The following is a 19,843-nucleotide window of genomic DNA, read 5'->3' as shown; positions in this document are numbered from 1 at the left end:
CGCTTCATCGCTCCAATCGCAGGTAGCAGCCAAGGTGGCTAGCTAACTGAAGCTAACCCCCGGCTCAGCCTACTCTGCTGTTGTGCTAAATGAGTAGGTATGCTAGTGCTAACCAGGGGTCTGAATGCTTAAAGAACAGAAATTAGCTCTCAGAGGAAGTGTGTGGCCCTTTTAAAAGAGCCGTTGTGTTGTAGTGAGATCAGGCCGTCAGTGATTTAACCTCCGTAGCCGTACAGGTGCTGCCCAGTCTCCTCCTCAGCTTCACTCTGCACTGACTGCTTTCTTCTACTTCTTCTTCTGGATTTCCACGTCGCTGCCATCCACAGTTCATAGTTATATCCATTACATTATATTCATGGGAACAGACTGGTTTCCCCCAAAGACTGCAACAATGGCGGCTTTGGTGAGCCCGGTGAGCCCCTGGATGTTTCACGGAGAACTTCGATGACCCTTACCCCAATCTAAACGCTGATTGGCTGACGCGGCCCAGCGTAACGTAATGTCACTTGAAAAGTCAAAATTTTTCAACTTCAAGCGACACAAATGATGAGGCGATGGTTCTATGGACGCAATCAATGCTTTGTTGTCGCTCTTATCGCCCGAATCACGTCGCCGGGAGCGACATTGCGTGCAATCGCGTCACTTACATTAATTTTGAATGGCAGCTTGATGCTTTCATCGCCTCCATCAATTTTGTCTGAATGCACAGTTATTCTGTACATTTTTTTCTCTTATTGTTTATGAACCTGAGTCTTCACCTGCACTCCCAAACACAGAGCAGAAAAAGAAGAAGAAGCCATGTTTGTTTCTTTGTTTGTAAAGTCGTCTCCCACTCATTTTCTTCTTCTTCTCTAATGCAGGATGTGGTTTTCATAACAATGCAGAGTTATATTTCATTTCAGTGCTGACTGTGGCATGAAAACACACACACACACACACGCACGCCAACACACACACACATATTCATGAAGATGCATACACATCTGAACAACACACAATAACACACACATGGAAAGAACATCCACATTTACTCGCACAGAAACCTGCTCATTACACACCCACCCACACACACACATGTACCAGTGTGTATTTTGTGTGGATTCCATATTATGCAAATATACAATAGTGACTGAACACAAAGGCACGCGCGCACACACACAAGGAGGAGGGAGATGGGGAAAGCAGAAAATGGAAATGAGAAACGCTGCTGGATGAGTGACAGACGTGATTCGAATGCAGCTGAACTCCTGCTCTGATTCGATGCACTTTGAGGATATTTTTGTAATCGCTATGATTGCTTTTTTTTTACTGTCACTGTATAATCATTGTTTTTTCCTTGAAGATGTGACGTGCATTAAGGAGAACTCAGATTAAAGTGAAGAGTGTTTACATGTGTGCATGACTCCAACAGGTTTCTGTGTGCAGTTAAGTCATATTGATCCTTCTCAGAGGGAAATACTGTACTTAGGGATGCACAACATATCCGATATTTTACAACTCATTGGGCGGATAACCTGTATCTATACGGATATATGATTTTTTTCCCCCACGCCTAATTGCAAGAATCATCAAGTCTCTTATGTACTTGAATTAATCTGTTTTTGCATACTCTTATAGTGTTGGCACACCAGCATTTAAAATGATAAAAGATTCACTTAAACTTACGTATATGTAAAACATGCCGTATTTATTTATGACAATTGCTTAAACCAAACAAGATGCATCCTCCTTAAAACGTGTCAGGTCACACTGCGTACATAATCCTTGCTATATATTGAGGAAGCGACGGTCTTTTATTTATTGGTATATTATATTGTGGTGTTTGCAGATATCCGTTAATACATTTTAAAGTCCATATCGGCGGATACCAATAACTTGCAGATATTATTATGTATCCCTGTGCTTTAACCATTTTTTTACAACTGAAGAATTGATCAAAATGCTAAAAAATCCTCCAAAATCCTACATTAAGACACTGAGAACTCAAGGAACACAAGAGAAAAATCCATGCTGTGATTTGGGATCAAACACTTTTCACATTTGGAGATTTCTGCATTTTTTCGTTGATTGGATGGTGAGCGGCGACACGGTGAACTGGTGGTTTGCACTGTCACCTCACAGCGAGAGGGTTCGAATCCCGGCTGGGGCCCTTCTGTGTGGAGTTTGCCTGTTCTCCCCGTGTCTGCGTGGGTTTTCTCAAGCTTCCTCCCACAGTCCAAAGACGTGCAGGTGTTAGGTTCATTGGTGACTCTAAATTGTCCGTAGGTGTGAATGGTTGTCTGTCTCTGTCCGTCTCTATGTGTCCTGTGATAGACTGGCGTCCTGTCCAGGGTGGACCCCGCCTCATGCCAGATCTCAGCTGGGATAAGCTGCAGGCCCCCTGCGACCCAGATAGGGACGAGAGGTTGAAGATGAATGAATGAATGGATGGCGAGCACTTGCATTGAGTTGTGTGGTCAGAAAGGCCGTTATTGTGAATCTCCTGGTGAAAGCCATCCACCCTCTGAATGCCCTAGGTGTCTAGTTTGTGGTTTTAAAGTTTCATGAGGCTGTGATTATCATAGAGGTCACAACAGCTCATTTGAGACAATGAAATGTCTCCTATGGGGACTTAAGTCATCACACATGAAGACAACTGGGCTCATTGAATCCACAGGAGTCTCATCTTTACAGTCAGACTCAGTTTATGATATTTAGGAGACTCGTGGGCACCCAAAGAACCCATTTTCATTCAGATATATTCAGATCATCTTCTGGAGTCAGTGTGCTCGATCTGTGACTGGAGATGCAAAAAACAAAAACAAAAAAACCCCACTTTAATACAAGTAAAACTCATGTTTTACTAACACTATTATGATTTTATTGTTAATGTTGATGTAATCGTTCAGCTTTTTCTGCTTCTGATAAATTTGGTTTCTTGTGGGGCAATAAGTTTCTTTAAAGTCAAAGTTTCTTAACATAACCTGAATCAATAATGTATTTTAATCTTTTATATTATTAATGTTTCTGCTCTCAGCATGCAGGAGTGGAAACTGTAGGAAATGTTTTAAAACACATCTATCTCTCCACGTTAGCAAGAGCTTTTATTTTGTAACTCTTATTTTAGGATAAGGTGCAGTAGGATTATTTGACACAAGATATCCAGGGAAAGGTTGTTAGTACGTGATGTAAAGTTTCAGGTTTCTCCTCCTCCGCTCCTTCTCTTATCTGGTTCATTTCCTGAGCTGAAATAGAAGTGACTTCCTGATACAAGGTTAAATGAGTTTGATGTCAATTCTCTGCAGGGAGACAGACAGCGAGAGAGCGAGAGGGAGGGAAAATTAAATTGTTGACTGATAGGTCGACATCATCATGCTGTGTGTGTGTGTGTTTTGCATCCGTAATTTCCAAACCTCCAGAAGCCCCGCAGCAGTCAGACATCTTGTAACATCTGCGGTTCACGACAAAACATCAAGATGCAGGTTCAGGCATCAGTTTACCGTATATGCACAAAAAGATCAGTTTATTTGCAAATAACAATATTTCTACTAAGCTGTTTACATAGCTAATAAAGAGAAATATTTCACTTACATTTTTTTAACTGCTTGTTTTAGTTTGATTTTAGTCGCTTTGGATAGTTAAAGGAATGCAATGTAGAAAGTGCTGATTACATCCATGTTTGAGTGTGTGTGTGTGTGTGTGTGGGTGTGTGTGTGTGTGTATGTGTATGTGTGTGTGTATCTTGATACAAACAGATTTTCCCAGAAGAGTGGGAGCAATTATCCGCTCATTGCTATCAACTTTCCAGAGAAACCCTCCCTTCTGTGTGTGTGTGTGTGTGTTTGGACTTGTACATCCATCTTTGTGAGGACTGACATTTTAGACCTACAGAGTGAGGACTTTTTTGGAAATTGGGGACATTTTGTCCGGTCCTCACTATATAGAGGCCTTGTTTGAATTTTAATAGAATTAGAATTAGATAAGGGTCTATGTACATTGTGTGAGGTGTAATATGTGCAACGTGCATAGACATTTTGAGGGGTCTTTCTCTAACCTTAAAAGGGGAACAGCTAATACACTAAGATTGGTTCATGTGTGTCATAAAAATAAGGCAATATTGCACAATGTGACTTTAAAACAAATATTTACTCACTAACTACACCACCCTCGAGCTTCTAACTGATTTCTCTTGTATGGTATGATGATGTTTGTACTCCTATTTAGCCTTTTCAAGACATGTACGAGCTTCAAAATTCACAAATATTATATATATTTAAAGTCATAATCTCTTTGGCCCTAAGATGTAACTGTGGGCGAGCCTGTTCTTTCGGAGCCCTACATCTTGTCACGTTCACGGACACTTTTTGTGCTCTTTTGTAAACTTTAATGAAACACATTCACCTCTCTTCTTCCAGACAGTCCCCACATGTTCCCCTCGTAAATCCACACACACACACACAATAAATAAAGTAATTTAAACCTCTAAGGGGAGACGAATGACAATAAACTTTATTTTGTTCTGATGGTTGAAGGTAAGGGGTTAGAGAATGTATCCTTTCAATGAAGGTCCTCACCAGTGCAGATTTACAGGGATGTGTGTGTGCGCGTGTGTGTGTTGTTCTGCGCCTACACAGTGAGACACTTCACAGCTGTGGTCAACAGTTTCTGGCAAAGAGTCTGTGAAAGATGGACTCTGTTGTCGTGTGATCCAAACACACAAAAGAGGTTTACAGACCGGAGACGGATTAAAGTAAAAAAAAGAAAAACATGAATAAATGAGTGGAGAAAAGATAAGATAGGCAGACACTCCCACAGATCACCAGGATACATGTGGAATAAATGATTCACGTGGCAAGTGTTGATATATTTGTGCACAACAGCTCTAAAAAACACATCAGATGGTCACGTTTGTGTCCATCTGATACACAATTCAATAATCTCTACCATTTCTGTCAACTGCTAAATACTATAATATATACAGTATATATAATATAAACTTTGTCTGTCCCTGTATGTTTCACAATATTCAAAACTTATGGTCTATAAATGTCCAGGAAGTAGCCTTATCCACGAAACACTTCAAAGGCCCGCAAAGTCTAATGATTTATTACGCTGTCATGTGAGTCCCATTTTCAGAATCATGATGGGATTTTTATTGTTTATTTCTGTCTCAGAAGTGACCTCGTCTGGTAATACATGAATAAATAAATGAATAAATGCATATAAAGGTCAAATAAGAAGACACATGAAACGATGACAGCTGAAAAATGTAAAAATGTCAGGTAAATCTTAAAAAAGAAAAAAACACAATATTAAAAACAGTTATAAACAATAATGGAAGAAAAATAATGTTCTTTATGTTCACGAAAATATAAAATGCAAGAAATATTTACAAAAGTCTTTACACAAATATGAGCCTTAATGTTTCTTAAATGATCCTAAAAAATAACATTAGCATTAAAAAAAAAGTGTATTTGATTTATTCAGATTTCTCAGAGTGAACATGTTCAGATGAAAGAAAATAAATGTTATATTTTATGTTGCGATGACATTTTTTATTCAATATGCAACAAGCGCCCTCTGCTGTTTGTCCGTGGATGTGCACAGTGCAGGGAAACCCTCCAGTGTTAATTAATTAACACTTTATTACGTTTATTAATAATTTCGGTTCATTTCATGGACTCTTCTTCTGTTCGTCCGGATTAAAAAATATTGTTTGCTTTGGGTTTTTTTTTAATTCCCAAATTGCAGAACAATTTCCTAATTCAAACAAAGCTGGAAGTGACAGATCTCCCGCTTGCATGGTTTGTATGTCCAAGAAACAATCACCAATCTATCTACATTAATATTATGTTCGATAGATATGTTTATTTTATTTTAAAATACACAATAATGTATTTATGTGTCTGTGTCGTACAAAACAATCTTATTCTATATAATTTAGTTACATTTGAATCATCTGAGAAACCCGTAAACCTCTATAATAAATCAATGGTGTGAGAAACTATACACATGTAAATTACAAATTATATTTAAATACATGATATTTTAATCATTTGTAGAGTTGTAGTGGTTTTCTTAGAAGAACACATAATAGGGACATTTATTGTTATGATACAGAGAGTTAGATATAGTTACTTTTGCAGAGAAATATTATCATTGATCCATGTTTTGTATTATTTCGGGGCATGAGACTGTTTTTTTTACTTTAATGGTTCTTTCTTTTTTAAACTCTTATTTTCTGTTTCATTTGTTTTACATCTTAATGTTTTTATGCTTTATGTAAAGCACTTTAGATTCCTATAGAAATAAACTTAAGTTTAAATGTATTAAACAGTCAACTCTCGCTGCCATTTGGGGGCCAACAACAATCATTTTTCATTTAAAAAAAATGTAATATTCACAAAATAATAAACAGACAGATTTCAGTTTTTTAAAATATCATCACACAGCTAAATTTATTTAATCACATTGATACAGTAATGCAAAGTTTACAGCAGTGCTTTAGAGTTCACTTATTGTAAATAAGTTTGTGTTTGTTGCATGTATTTTTACATAGATGTGTGTCACGTGTGCCGATTGTTTATGAAATGGAGTTTCTTCACGTGCGCTTCCAGACGTCCTCCAGTCTCTGGACCACAGCAGACGCCACCCTCCTGTATGCCTCCGCCTGGAGAGTGAACACACACACACACACGCACACACACACACACACACAAACAGACACACGCACAGACACACACACGCACACAGACAGACACACGCACACGCACACACACAAACACACAAACACACACACACACACACACACACACACACACACACACATACGTACACGCACACACACACACACACACAGACACACACACAGAGAGTAAAACATTAAGTACATAAATGGAAACAGACCACATGTACAAAGATAAATCTTTAAAAAAAGTACAGAAATGAGGAAGGAGAATATAAATCTCACAGATGATTAATGCGCTTGTTCATTTTATTATTTCTAATGGTTTTTTTTGTTCTGTTTTTATTAATTATGAATTATTAATTGCAGTAGTATTTTTGTATTGTCCGTTTAGTTTAGTTTATTTGATTTTGCATTTGTTAATGGTGAAGAATGGGGGTAGGACTTGACAAGACAAGGCTTCTTCCTATCCCCTTTTCAGTCAAAGTCAAATTTTGGTTCTATTGAAAAAAAATGTATTATTATTATTTATATAGATTTTTTTCCCATTAGTTTATTCATTTTCATCTATATTTTAATTGTTCAAAAGAAAGAAAAAAGAAAGACAAAAAGAAGAAGAAGCAGAAGTCTCTTTGCAGTAACTACAAAATCACTCATAACATGATTTCTGCACATTTTGGGCCTGAAAGTATGGAGGTTAGGACGGATTTGGATAAAAGACATTCATAACTAGTAAACCACAATCCATCATCAATGTGCCAACTGTTTATTTGTTGGGACAGTAAACGAACTTTAAAGCCTTTTTTTGATTACATTTCTTTGTAGTTACTTCACGCTGGTATTGGAGGGCTGAATACCCAAATCTGTCATATTTCATATGCCAGAAAAATGCAGTACGCCAGAAATACCAGGATGAGGGCAGTAGTGTCCCTAAAGTCTGTGTAAAGCAATGACAAAAGTCTGATCTTGAGTTTGTCACACCGCAAAAAATGTGAATGAATTAAGATATAGGCAAAGTATGAGAAAGTAAGGTTTAACATAGTAAAAATATATTACCATTCCCAATATGAAGTGGCTGATTATATTAATATTTTGTGGTGCTGTAATTTCCATTGTCTTGAACTCTCCTTCTACCACGTCTACTTGTAATACTCTACTCAGTTTCAGCCGTATGTACACTGTATGCAACAGTACGTACTTTGTAACGGCGGCTTCAGAATGTACTGGAAATGAAAAATAAAAAGCACAAACCAAAGAGCTTTCAGGAGCAGAAAAGATTAGAAAAGATTAGAATAGAATCAAAGCGAGACCTCTGAGCTGTCGGGAGAAGAGACAACCACTGGTTTCCCTCTGTCTGACGTCTCTCTGATGTTCAAATGAAGGGGAATGTCACCTGGGGGGACATAAAACATGACATTAACGGAGAAATCCATCACAATCATCATGGCGTGTGTCGAATAACTAATAATGAGAAAAACTTCCATCTCTTCAGACAATATTCTGCTACAGTTTTACACTTTTAACAGACTTCAGTCTTTACTTTCTTAAAGGAACCTGACGTACCCAATAATCCGACCCCCAGATTGTCTGCAAGCTGTCGGGCGCCGTCGGAGCCGAAGATGTGAGTCTGATGGTTACAGTTGGGACACTGGAAGACGCTCATGTTCTGCACCAGGCCGAGAACCTGCAGGGACATCGAACACAACGTGTGTTGCACGTAACACCGATACTAGAAAGGTGCCGCATTATCCTGCCGTTAGAAACAATACTATTTCACCTTTTATTAATGTCGGTACATTATGAAATCAGCGTGTCTGTGTGCAGCTGCTCTCTGCTTCATCACTGTCTGCAGCCAGAATGGGCATGGTTTCACAGTGACAGACAGTTACAGACATGAGTTCTCCTGCCGACCGTTCGGCTTGTTTAGAAGCAGACACGGAGCCAAAATATAACCGACAGTATCGAGCCCACAGACAGCACACAGCCCGTCTGTGGATGATGATAAAACGAACTCACAGACATGAGGACTTGTTCAAAGAGTTCAGAGAGCTGCAGGTTAGAGATAGATAACATAAATATCCCCTGGTTGTAAAGTTAAGTCAAGCAAGTGTTTATTTTGTGACAAGTGAACTTTTTTCACCATCAGAGCTGCACGAGGCAGTCAGGGCTAAAGCTAACTGTTTAACTGTCTGATGGGGTTCACGCATCTCTGTATGTAACAGTTCACACTGGAGACATGAACATTACCAGAACATGTGCTGGTGTTCACAAGTCTGCTGATCAACAACACCACTTATAAATGATATATTTTATCTTTTTTTAATCTTATTTTTAATCTTTATTGAACATGTTAAAAAAATACAATACTGCAAACTAAAAAAAGCGAAAGAGCAGTAAAAAGGAAAGCAAAAAAAAGAAAAACCAGCAGATGGGATCCTCAGAATCCTAAGCGATGAATACATGACTCAAAAAACATAGTTCATGTTCAAAAAGGATAGGGAGAAGTTGAAAAACTTTCTGGTCCTACCCCCTCTTATTTTTTATAATTATTAATCAGTAAAAATTCAGTTGGAATCAGTCTGGATCTGATATTTGACTCGTGGGTTAAAACAAATCACAGCAAAACAGTAACAAAGAAGAACAAGAGATAGAGAAGAAAAAAAAACAACAACAAATAAGCCAATTATCAATCAGTACTGGTAATATAATCATAGCAATAGGGCTGCAGCTATCGATTCTTTTTGGAATCGATTAATCTAGCACTTTATCGATCGATTAATCGATGAATCGGATAAAAAAAAATGCGAAAATGATGTGGCTGTAAAATGATCAAGCATTTCTAATTAAAAAAAAACAGGTATTCATTCCAACTCCAAAATTTGGCTCCAAAACTAAGCCCATTTATTAAGTGCCAGTGAGAATTTAATTACAGAATACAGTTCAATCAACTTGGATAAAACATGGATAACATTTAATACAAACTTAAATAGTAAAGGCCATCTGGCCTTGTTTGCTTAATACAACATTATCAAGCCAAACAGGTACACACTGTGTACGATTTATTAAAATAAATGTAAATAAAACAATTATAAATAAAATAAATAAATTATAAATAAGACTTGTTCAGCTGTAATCTCAAAACAAACATGAAAATGTACCTAGATGAGGTAGAGAGAGAGAGAGAGAGAGAGAGAGAGAGAGAGAGAGAGAGAGAGAGAGAGAGAGAGAGAGAGAGATCACATTTCTGTGTATGTTTCCAATATGATGGTTGAGGACACTTTTATGTAATAAAAGCATACGTCTTCTTTTCCATGGTGTTCAGTAATGTATTTTACGTGTGTGTAATATTTACATCTTATTGATATAAAACATAAATCCACAGGGAAAATGCTTGCCTTGAGGCAGGCAGTACCTCTGCCTCAAGGCAGGCGGCGATAGTGAGCAGCCTGATCGCCAGCAGGTCACGGTGAACTCTAACCTGTGTGCAAAAAGTAAACACAGTGTGTGCTGTGCGATGCTGTAGAGCTTAGCGACAAGCTGTCATTTCTCACCCTGAAAATGGAGGATTTGATTTCTAAACTAAGAATTTTTTCAAAGCTGGACTTTCAGCCAAAGCAAGAAGTCATTTACAAGTAAAGGTAAGATAAACTGCAATATACAGTGGCACTGGTGTTTTAAAATGGTTTTCAGCATCCTATTGGCTCCTATTCTCTCATGCTATCCTATCGGCATCCTACTGTATGTTTGTAAATCTGACTTGTGAGTCAGTGCCTCCCCAACCCCAACCCTCACTGCACGTCACTGATTCATAGATAATCATTCTTCCGCCAAGAAATATATTTCCTCCATATGAATGGTTGACGTGCAACAACGAGACGCAGCCACTCTAACTTTTGAGCTAGTTGTGCTAGCGCATTACTATATAACGAAATGCGGTCAATGTGTGTGTTTATCGTGCTATATACAACGGCATCTAACGCGATTCAGTCAATCACAATCAAGGACCGAAACTATCCGTTTTAGAATAGCTAGGCTACTTAACATCAAAGCTAAACATCATATCTAGTCAAACCGCATCACGACATCGCTACAAATACAGTATGCTATTAAAATCAGCGAACATCAATGTAAAAGCTTAGGCTACGTAACCTTGTTTCAGCGACTGTTGGTCACTTTGTTCTCTCCCTCTTTCAATATATAATGATCCCAAACTTTAGATACTCTCTGTCGTTTACGGACATTCGGAGTCTGACTTTCCGCCATCGCGCCAGTCTTCTCTGGCGCCAACTAAATTCAGAATGTATGACCGTGTATGACGCGCTGGAGTGCTTCCTGAAAAACGGTCCGTGTGGAACAATCAGATCCCTGCACATAGGCGCGTCATAGGAATTTAACGAGGCTTCGAGGCAGATGTTTTGCTTCGAGGAATTTTCATAATCGAGTTAATCGAGTAACTCGATGAATCGTTGCAGCCCTACAAAGCATATACATTTTTGTCAATAATTGATATCTATATTGTAATTTATATTAGTAGAAAATGGTCTGATTAGAGCACAGACCTCCACCAGGTCTGGATCATTGGTGTCTTTATAACATGTTAAGTAGCTATAAAGCACAGCCATTTTGACTTATTTAAGTTTAAGTGTTTTAATTAATCAAAATAAATTAAAAATTTAGAGCAAGTTCCACATGCTGTCATCTAATATTTTATTCTATTACTTTTGAAGATGTTTTAGTTTCCAGCCGTGGTATCGTTTAAAGTATCAGTATCAAGATATTTTAGGCAGGTATCGTGCTGAAGTCATAATTTTGGTATCATGACAAAACTAAACACACCACGATCACCCTCCTGTGATGTGGATAAATCTCACACACACACACACACACACGCGCGCGCGCACGCACGCGCACACACACACACATGCACACACAAATTACCGGCACGTTAACTTTCTTGAACATCTCGGCTCCTCTGCGAGCGTCCAGGAGGGCGATGTCCTGCGGCGTCGACACAATGACTGCACCTGCACAACGAAACAAAACAGACACACACTCCTTTCAAATTATAACTCACTTATATGGTGTAATTGTTTTAATTTATTTTTTTTTATCTTGTTTTATATGATTTGTTTGGAGATTATAACATTTCCTGATTTATTCATTCATTCATCTTCAGCCGCTTATCCTCGTGTCGGGGTCGCGGGGGGTGCTGGAGTCGATCCCAGCTGACATTGGGTGTGAGGCGGGATACACCCTGGACAGGACGCCAGTCTATCGCAGGGCACATAGAGACGAACATAGACAGACAACCATTCACACCTACGGGCAATTTTAGAGTCATCAATTAACCCAACACATGCACGTCTTTGGATTGTGGGAGGAAACCGGAGAACCAGGAGAAAACCCATGCAGACACGGGGAGGACATGCAAACTCCACACAGAAAGGCCCAGGCCGGGATGCGAACCTGGAACCTTCTTGCTGTGAGGCAGCAGTGCTAACCACTACACCACCATGTAGCCTCATTTCCTGATTTAGCTGCTCCATAAAAAAAACCTTTACATAACAAAGCAACGAGGGACCTTTATTGTGAAGATTTTATAGGAAGTTAAATGTGTTTATCCCAAGCCCCCAACCCTGCGACTTCCAGGTTGATCCAATACGGAAGTGCTAAAAACGTCAGTTCTCTGAGTGTCCACTAGGGGCAGGTTTCATACTAGAGCAGTTTCTCATTGACTCCCATGTTAAACAGGCCGTTTTCACAGCATCATTAAACCTGTTTAAGGCGTGGTACAAAAAAACATTCTAGTCTGTATGTTTAGGTCAGATCTCCATGACAACACTGAAGGAGGGATTCTTTTGGACCAGGCTAGTTCTTATTTTATTGGAGGTTAAAGTTTCTGAATAATTAGGGGCGTGGCCTATTGAGTGACAGCTAGCCTCCGGCCCTCACTTCTTCACGGGGGCTAGGTGTCAGTATTAGCATCATTAGCATGCTAACTCCGTCATCTCCTCCTGGAGTGCGGCCATTTATGTGGTGGTGTTTCCATAAGTGACAAGATGGTTTGGTCTTCGATCAACTGTACAAACAGATGGTTTAGAAACACACCGTGTAAACGTTAGCGTTGTTATGCTAATTAAATAGCCAGACTTGCACCATGACTTGCAGTACAGCCTGCTATCTATGGCACATACAATATATGCTAATCTGAAGCAGCGGGAGGAGCGGGCCGTGAGGGTCGGTGTTTTACAGTCTATGAGCATAGTCCTGTGTTGAATATCAGTTAAATCCTGGATCATAAATGCTGCCTGCACTTCACGCTCGGAGCCGGTGTAATCTCTGCTAGAGACACAGGGGGTCGTGTCAGTCTCTACCCTCTAAAAAATCCTGTTCCCGTTACAAAATTTGACAAAATGACTCCCATTCCCTCCCGGTCCTGAAAAAAAAAACACTGAATCCCACTCCTGTTTATCTAGTAACGTGTTCTGTTAGCCTAGCTCCAGGGTGGTGGAGCTAATCTGGCTAATTCAGTAAACATCAGCCAGAGGGACGTATCTCCCTCCCCCCAACGTCACATACCCTAACAACAACACCAAGAAACGTCCATAACACAGGATTATCTCTCAGTGGCTTCTGTGACATGAGAAATACTTTTATGATGTTATAAGAAGATAAATATAATTGATAAGCTCAGAGGCATATGATTCCAAATAAGGGCAGAATTTGAAACCAGTTCTCTCAGACAGAGCTGAATATCTTGATAACTACTGGATATTTTCTGTGAAATTTGTTAAAAATATTCATTTTATAAAGATAATTCTTGTGACTTTGGTAATCTTCTCATCTAGCACCACCATCAGATGTCAGCTCTTTGGTTTATGACCAAATACCTGCAAAACTACTGGCATTCCCTTCAGCATAAGCTGCATTGCTAATTAACAAAGTATAGCATGCAGCTAACTATAGGCTAAACTTCAAGCTTAGCAGAGCTTCTCAAAAACAACCAAAATACACAAAGCTACAGCCGGAAGAGTCGCTGAAGACCTTCAAGCAGGCAGCTGCTGCAGTGAAAAGCACAATGTTGCTCACTGTCGAACCATTACAATCCTTAATCAGACCTGCTGATTAAACTGTATGCAACCAGTATCAGACTGTTGTAAAACAACCCCCGTGCAATGTGCACATCAAGTGTGTCGTTTTGATGAATTATCAACAGCAGAAACAACAGTTGGAGGCTGACACATTCAAAACAGTTCATACAGGTCCACATTAACAACTCCCTCAGGACTTTGACCCACAGACGAGTCTCATCAAGTCACCTTTTTTTAAAAGAAGCTGGACATAATGTCAACTGGAGCGCCACATTTAATTATAACACAGTAGGGATGGGCGTGAGTGATCGGTTCCTCAGGTGGTCCTCTTTTCAAATTAACTTGGTAAACAATGGCACTCGGGTTTTTGGTGTGCGCAGCACCTCTTGCTTCCGCTCTTGACCCGAGGCACAAACACCTTTGATATTTGGAACCGGCTCTTCTCCTCACCATCAGAGGTGTGTGACCTACATAATGAGGTTACTGTGCAAGGTCAAGAAAACATGGAGGGGGAAAGCAGTGACGCTCGGGGCCGCAACATTAAGGCACTGGACCCCCTCTTCAGGAGGACTAGTTCTAAAATATGGATGTGAACGAGCTAGAAGGTTGTTTCAGTGAGCCATGTATTCTTCCTCAGAAAAACCCACTAAAGCTGTGGAAGTCCAACAGGAAGCAGGAAAATAAACTGAGCGTTGTGTCTGCGACAGTGCTGCTGATCCCTGCCACCTCTGTGCCAGAGGAGTGCCTGTTCTCCACAGCAGGACTGATTAACAGAAAAGGAACCAGGATTAAATCACGTTTTTGTGAGGAAACAATGTTTTGAAGTTGTGGTTGTGAAAACTCAATCCTTAAAGGGGAACTGTGACCTTTTGGAATGAGAATAAGCAGTAGGTGTTGGGTCGGCTGTGTTTCTTTGCATCATTATTCCTGCAAGGGGATGCGTTCACTTCTAAAAATAGATTTGAAAAAATTAGTAGTTGATTGGCCCTATAGGATTTGATGCATTCCCTCCATCTTGGAATTAACTACTATTGCCCATCCTTATAATACAGCGATATGTGTAGCTGTGATGAGTAAAAACTGTTCAGCTCCAAAACGAAAACTTTCCAAAAGTTTCCAGTGCTTCCTGATGGGGAGAGCTCTGTGATTCACGGGGGTGAAAGATGATTGTCACAGCCTCTACTGCACCCACCGATAATGAGATGTGATCCCAAGTGTGCCACAGTTGCACCGAGGGAGAACACCTGAAGTTGTGGGGGCGACAAAAAGTCTGGTTTTCTCGCCTATTCTGGCGACAGTGAGCGTGTGTGCAACTCACCTGAAACTGGGACGTTCTGGGAGATCGACAGCTGGACGTCTCCGGTCCCAGGAGGCATGTCGACTACCAGATAGTCCAAAGACCCCCAGTCCACCTACACACACACACACACACACACACACACACACACACACACACACACACACACACACACACACACACACACACACACACACACACACACACACACACACACACACACACACACACACACACACACACACACACACACACACACACACACTTGTTTTTTATTGTTCAACTTCAGCTAGATGTTAAAAGCGTCCTCACCTGTCTGAGCATTTTCTCTATCGCTGACATCACCATCAGCCCTCTCCACACGATCGGTGCGGCATCGTCCACGAGGAACCCCATCGACATGCTGAGAGAGAGGGTTAAAAAAAGAGGTGTCAGAGCAAGGTCACGGGTCATGGGTCACAATGTTTTTTTACTTGAAGGACTCACCAAGGAACCCCATAGTTGGTGAGAGGTATCATCAGATTGTCTGGAAGAAAAGATTCAAATTGTACAGTTACAGACGTGTTCAACAGATCCTAAAACCACTCAGGTGATCTTCATTATAAAAGAGAAAGATAAACAATATGCCGTACTGTCACTTAGCTCCGGGTTTCCCTTCAGGTTCATCAGTTTGGGAATGGACGGACCGTAAATGTCAGCGTCCAACAGACCGACTGACTTGAGCTGAGAGAGGAAAAACAAAGAGAGGAGGCCAACGGTATCCTTCACTGTGTACCATCACCTCCCAGACTAAAAATGTAATATGAGTGAGTGATATGAGTGAGAAGACTTCTTACCGGGTCGTTGGCTAATAATCCAAGAGCTAAATTCACTGCAGGGACAGAAAAAAAGCAGTCACACAACTTTTCTTACGTTTTCTGAAGACGTGTGCCGAGCAAAAACATCCTTTACAGACTTAGGAAGAATGAAGATATTGTAAAGAAATTCATGCTGTTACCTGCGGTGGTGGACTTGCCCACGCCGCCTTTCCCTGACGCCACAACGATGACCTGTTTGACCCCCGTGATTGGCTTCTGTTTGGGAAGACCTTTCGCCATCTGCTGCTTCTGCCTCTCCTGTAACGCTTTACTGTCCGTCGATCTCTGTGAGAAACAAAAACACAGGTACACAATGAAAATGAGGCTTCCTCTTCATTTCACAAAGACAAAGTTAAGGCTTCATGACACGGAAATACAATGTTGGGTTTAGTAGAAATAAGTGACTGAGAACTTTAAGAAATGTTCCTTTAAAATTCTCATTATTTATTAGATATAACCAACAAATGCTGTTTGATGGATCACATGCATGCTGAATTTATTGAATTTAATAACTATTGAGGACTAAACACAACTTGTCTCAATAAATTGATAAATACATGTACAAATAAATACAGAAATAAATACATGCAGAAATATATAAATACATAGATAAATAAATGCTGAAATAAACGTATAAATCAATAAAAGTGTAATTTCGTGTCCATATGTTAACAGGAGGTGCCATTTATTCATGTGTTTATTTATTCATTAATTTATTTCAGCATGTATTTATTTATTCCTGTAATTATTTATTTTTTGAGTAGTGTTAAGTCCTCCATAAATAACAACATATAATCCAATAAAACACGTTGGCAATGGCTTTAAGAGATGTTTTGGAAGTGTATTTATGATAAGTTTAAACGTTGTTGCTTTCATTTTGAAAGACTTCCGGTTTCTTCTTCTTCTTCTTCCTAATTAGCTTGACTTTAGCATGGCGCTGTTGGTTAATTTACCTTTAACCCACAAAAACAGACGGTAATCTCACCTGGCAGCGAATGAAATGCAGACAACATGAAGGTCCCGGTTTTATTTCTGTCCCGGTTCGTAAAGGTGAGAGTTTACTGACGGATATTCTCAGTAAATGAGAGAGTTTGCTGTAAGTGAACTGAGCCATGTTTAGCTGTTTACAAGCAGGTTACAAGCTGCGCGTCACGGTTGCGCAAAGTACGCATGCGCATGTCTTGTTTATTTCATTTTCTAAATAGTTTTTATTTTTAACTTTAGTGTTGGCTTTTTTCTGTTTCATAAAACGACATTGCGTAAAATTAATCATAATTATAACAATAATATTAATAATAATATAATAATTGCATTTTGAATGATTTTTATACAGAGCATTTACAGTATTTTCACAGTGTTGTTTTGATATATATTTATTTTACTATCGATCTTAATTTGGTTATTTTACTGGTTAAATAACATTCGCATTTGCAAGAGGTCTAATGAAAACAACCACTTTTAATTTATTTCTGCTTGAGCTAGTTTTTCAAAAGTAACAAAGACCATTATATAAATAAATAAGCAAACTTTTACTATTACTTAATATTTTATTATTATTATATTTTTTTTTAAAGTATATTTATATTGTTCTTGTGCTCCTTTTCTTTTGTTGTTCTTTTACAAATATAAGATAATATATTGTGTAGGATTAATTTAATTTGCATTTATTTGTCGGGGACCATGTACAACACAAATAGTTTTCTGCTCTCTAAATTTATGCAATGCGTAAAAAATGGAAACCTATAAAAACAACACAATCATCATATAAATAATCAAAAAAGATTAAAACAAAATGACAAACTGCGAAAAAAATGCGCAGCTTTGGGCACCTTTAATTGATGTATGTGTACGTATGAATACGGAAGTGTGTTACATAAGTTTTCTTCCGATTTCTCTTCGCTATTCATTGAACATTTCTGTCATATTCTAAGTAAGTTTTGTTCTGTAGTGTTGATGTTATAAACTCCGCAGATTGCACGGGTTTCTTCGGTAAAGAGGGACCTTTAAACCAGAGAGGAGGAGGAGAGAACCTCACAACCCGAGTGGGAATGACGGAGAAAAGCGGTGCTCCTACGGCCCGGACGGTGCTGCAGCAGTGCCTGCAGGCCAGGCTGCAGGTGAAACCGGCCCAGGACCAGTCAGAGGCTCAGTTTGTCCAGGTAAACACGCACGCACACACACACACACACACTGGCTCGGGCAGGAATGATTAAGAAAGTATAGGGAAAAACAAATGTATTATGTTAATATTAGTAATAAGGAGGACCTATCCGTACTTTTCAAGTTTACATCTGTTTAAAGATGTCTGTTTACATTTTGCACCTGTTTATGATGCATCTACTTGCACACACACACACACACACACACACACACACACACACACACACTCACATACACTTTCTGTGTTCAGATCGACAGAGGAATGGTGATCTACGTCTGCTTCTTTAAAGGAGCCACAGATGACATCCTGCCCAAGATGGGTCAGTAACCTTTTTTTTAACCTTTGACCTCTTCAACTTCTTTTCCCTCCGTGTGTTTATTGCCCTGCACCACGATAACTGACGTGTCCTCCCGTCCAGTGTCCACGCTGTTGAACCTGCGGCTGTGTGAGTCCGACTCGGGGAGGATGGTGTCGGTGCTGGAGCTTCCCGGCAGCCTGCTGATCGTCCCTCAGGCCACGCTGGGCGGGAAGGCCAAAGGCAGGGCCATGCAGTACCACAACAACATTGGCAAAGATGATGGACTGCGGCTGTACGGCGCCTTCGTCTCCCTTTGTGAGAAGGAGCTGGCAGCCGCTTCGGCTGAAGTGACGCTGAAGCACGGGACGTACGGAAACAGACAAGTGCTGAAGCTTGACACCAACGGACCCTACACACATCTGATGGAGTTCTGATATCATGCAGTCATGGAGGTCAAAACAGCATCGTATTAGTTAATGTCTATATGTCAAATAACAAGGCCGGAAACAGTCGCTAAGACTTTGTGTATTCATATTTGATTTGTGATATAAAAAAAAAACTACATTGGAATATGTCACAGTTTTTGTGCAAATCCCCCGCAGACATGAGTAGGAAGAATACGACACTCTGTGTAATTCTGTCGTGAAATCATCCCATGGTCTTTTTCTGCACTTGCATCAAATAAGCCATTGAGGAAGTTTTTTTGTGTAACAGCTATTAACGGAGAAATCACGGAGAGTCGCTAACAGCCGGACGTGGCTAACGCTGATTAGCTAGGGGCAGCACGGTGAAGGCATTCAAACATCTTTTTTAACCACTAATACTGCTGAAAATAACAGAAAACCTCTGCAGTAGCATGAGAAGAGTCCCTACACAGAAAACAAAGCACCAACAGCGTAGTTAGTGAACCCAGAGTTTATTAAAAGAGTGTTTTAAAGACTTACCTACTGGCCCCTGTACCAGCTCCTCTCATAGTAAAGTCCATTCAAGTGGATTACCAAATGCAATCCCAAAGGAAGGAGCCTATTGGTGCTTGGTTTTCTGTGTCTGCTGTTATTTTCAGCAGTATTAGTGGTTAAAAAAGACGTTTGAATGCCTTCGCTGTACTGCCCCCGAGCTAATCACTGTTAATTGCCGATCAATTAATTGCATGTATATAGGTCCTGTTTGTGCATGTGTGTGTATTTGGGGCCTCTGTGTGTAACGTGAACAATATAATAACAGAGTGAAAAAATTGAATTTCCCTTTGCGGGATAAATAAAAGGAATTCCTTAGAAATATTCTTCTTTGACGCCGAAAAAGACCATGGTATGATTTTAGGACAGGATTACACTTTAAACGTGAGGTCACAAAGCCACAAAATGACACAATGATAATAACTTCTGCAGTAGAAGAACAATAGTTAGTAAAATCCCACCTGCATGATGCATAAAGAAATTGGTTAAAATGGATCATGGGGCTGTTTTTCCTGGTCC

The 19,843-nt window shown here is 39.7% G+C and overlaps 2 protein-coding genes across 2 annotated transcripts; one reads left to right on the top strand and one right to left on the bottom strand.

The window, feature by feature from the left end:
- Window positions 1-6,492: 6,492 nt before the first annotated feature.
- nubpl (nucleotide binding protein-like) lies at window positions 6,493-17,050 on the bottom strand. The gene is made up of 11 exons (XM_083924327.1): window positions 16,895-17,050; window positions 16,050-16,194; window positions 15,889-15,923; window positions 15,685-15,775; window positions 15,539-15,578; window positions 15,365-15,455; window positions 15,074-15,167; window positions 11,603-11,688; window positions 8,228-8,348; window positions 7,975-8,057; window positions 6,493-6,649 (listed from the first exon to the last, which is right to left on the bottom strand). The coding sequence occupies exons 1-11, from the start codon at window positions 17,021-17,023 to the stop codon at window positions 6,581-6,583; spliced, it is 984 nt and encodes a 327-aa protein (XP_083780453.1). The 5' UTR covers window positions 17,024-17,050; the 3' UTR covers window positions 6,493-6,580.
- A 794-nt stretch (window positions 17,051-17,844) lies between these two features.
- LOC310954997 (D-aminoacyl-tRNA deacylase 2-like) lies at window positions 17,845-18,904 on the top strand. Its single transcript, XM_083924712.1, has 3 exons — window positions 17,845-18,068; window positions 18,320-18,389; window positions 18,489-18,904. Exons 1-3 carry the CDS (start codon window positions 17,958-17,960, stop codon window positions 18,800-18,802), a joined length of 495 nt encoding a protein of 164 aa, XP_083780838.1. The 5' UTR covers window positions 17,845-17,957; the 3' UTR covers window positions 18,803-18,904.
- The last annotated feature ends 939 nt before the right edge of the window (window positions 18,905-19,843 follow it).

The sequence above is a fragment of the Echiichthys vipera genome (genome assembly GCF_963691815.1).
Source record: "Echiichthys vipera genome assembly, chromosome: 12".
NCBI lineage: Eukaryota > Metazoa > Chordata > Actinopteri > Perciformes > Trachinidae > Echiichthys > Echiichthys vipera.
The sequence above is the reverse complement of the archived record's forward strand: the minus strand, read 5'-3'. Positions and strand labels throughout refer to the sequence as shown.

Coding starts and splice junctions, on each gene's coding strand:
- LOC310954997 (XM_083924712.1), top strand. CDS start 17,958: ATGACGGAGAAAAGCGGTGCTCCTACGGCCCGGACGGTGCTGCAGCAG. Junction 18,069..18,319: donor CAGAGGCTCAGTTTGTCCAG/GTAAACACGCAC, acceptor TTCTGTGTTCAG/ATCGACAGAGGAATGGTGAT. Junction 18,390..18,488: donor TGACATCCTGCCCAAGATGG/GTCAGTAACCTT, acceptor CCTCCCGTCCAG/TGTCCACGCTGTTGAACCTG.
- nubpl (XM_083924327.1), bottom strand. CDS start 17,023: ATGGCTCAGTTCACTTACAGCAAACTCTCTCATTTACTGAGAATATCC. Junction 15,776..15,888: donor GATTATTAGCCAACGACCCG/GTAAGAAGTCTT, acceptor TTCCTCTCTCAG/CTCAAGTCAGTCGGTCTGTT. Junction 8,349..11,602: donor TCAAGAAAGTTAACGTGCCG/GTAATTTGTGTG, acceptor ATGTCCCTGCAG/GTTCTCGGCCTGGTGCAGAA.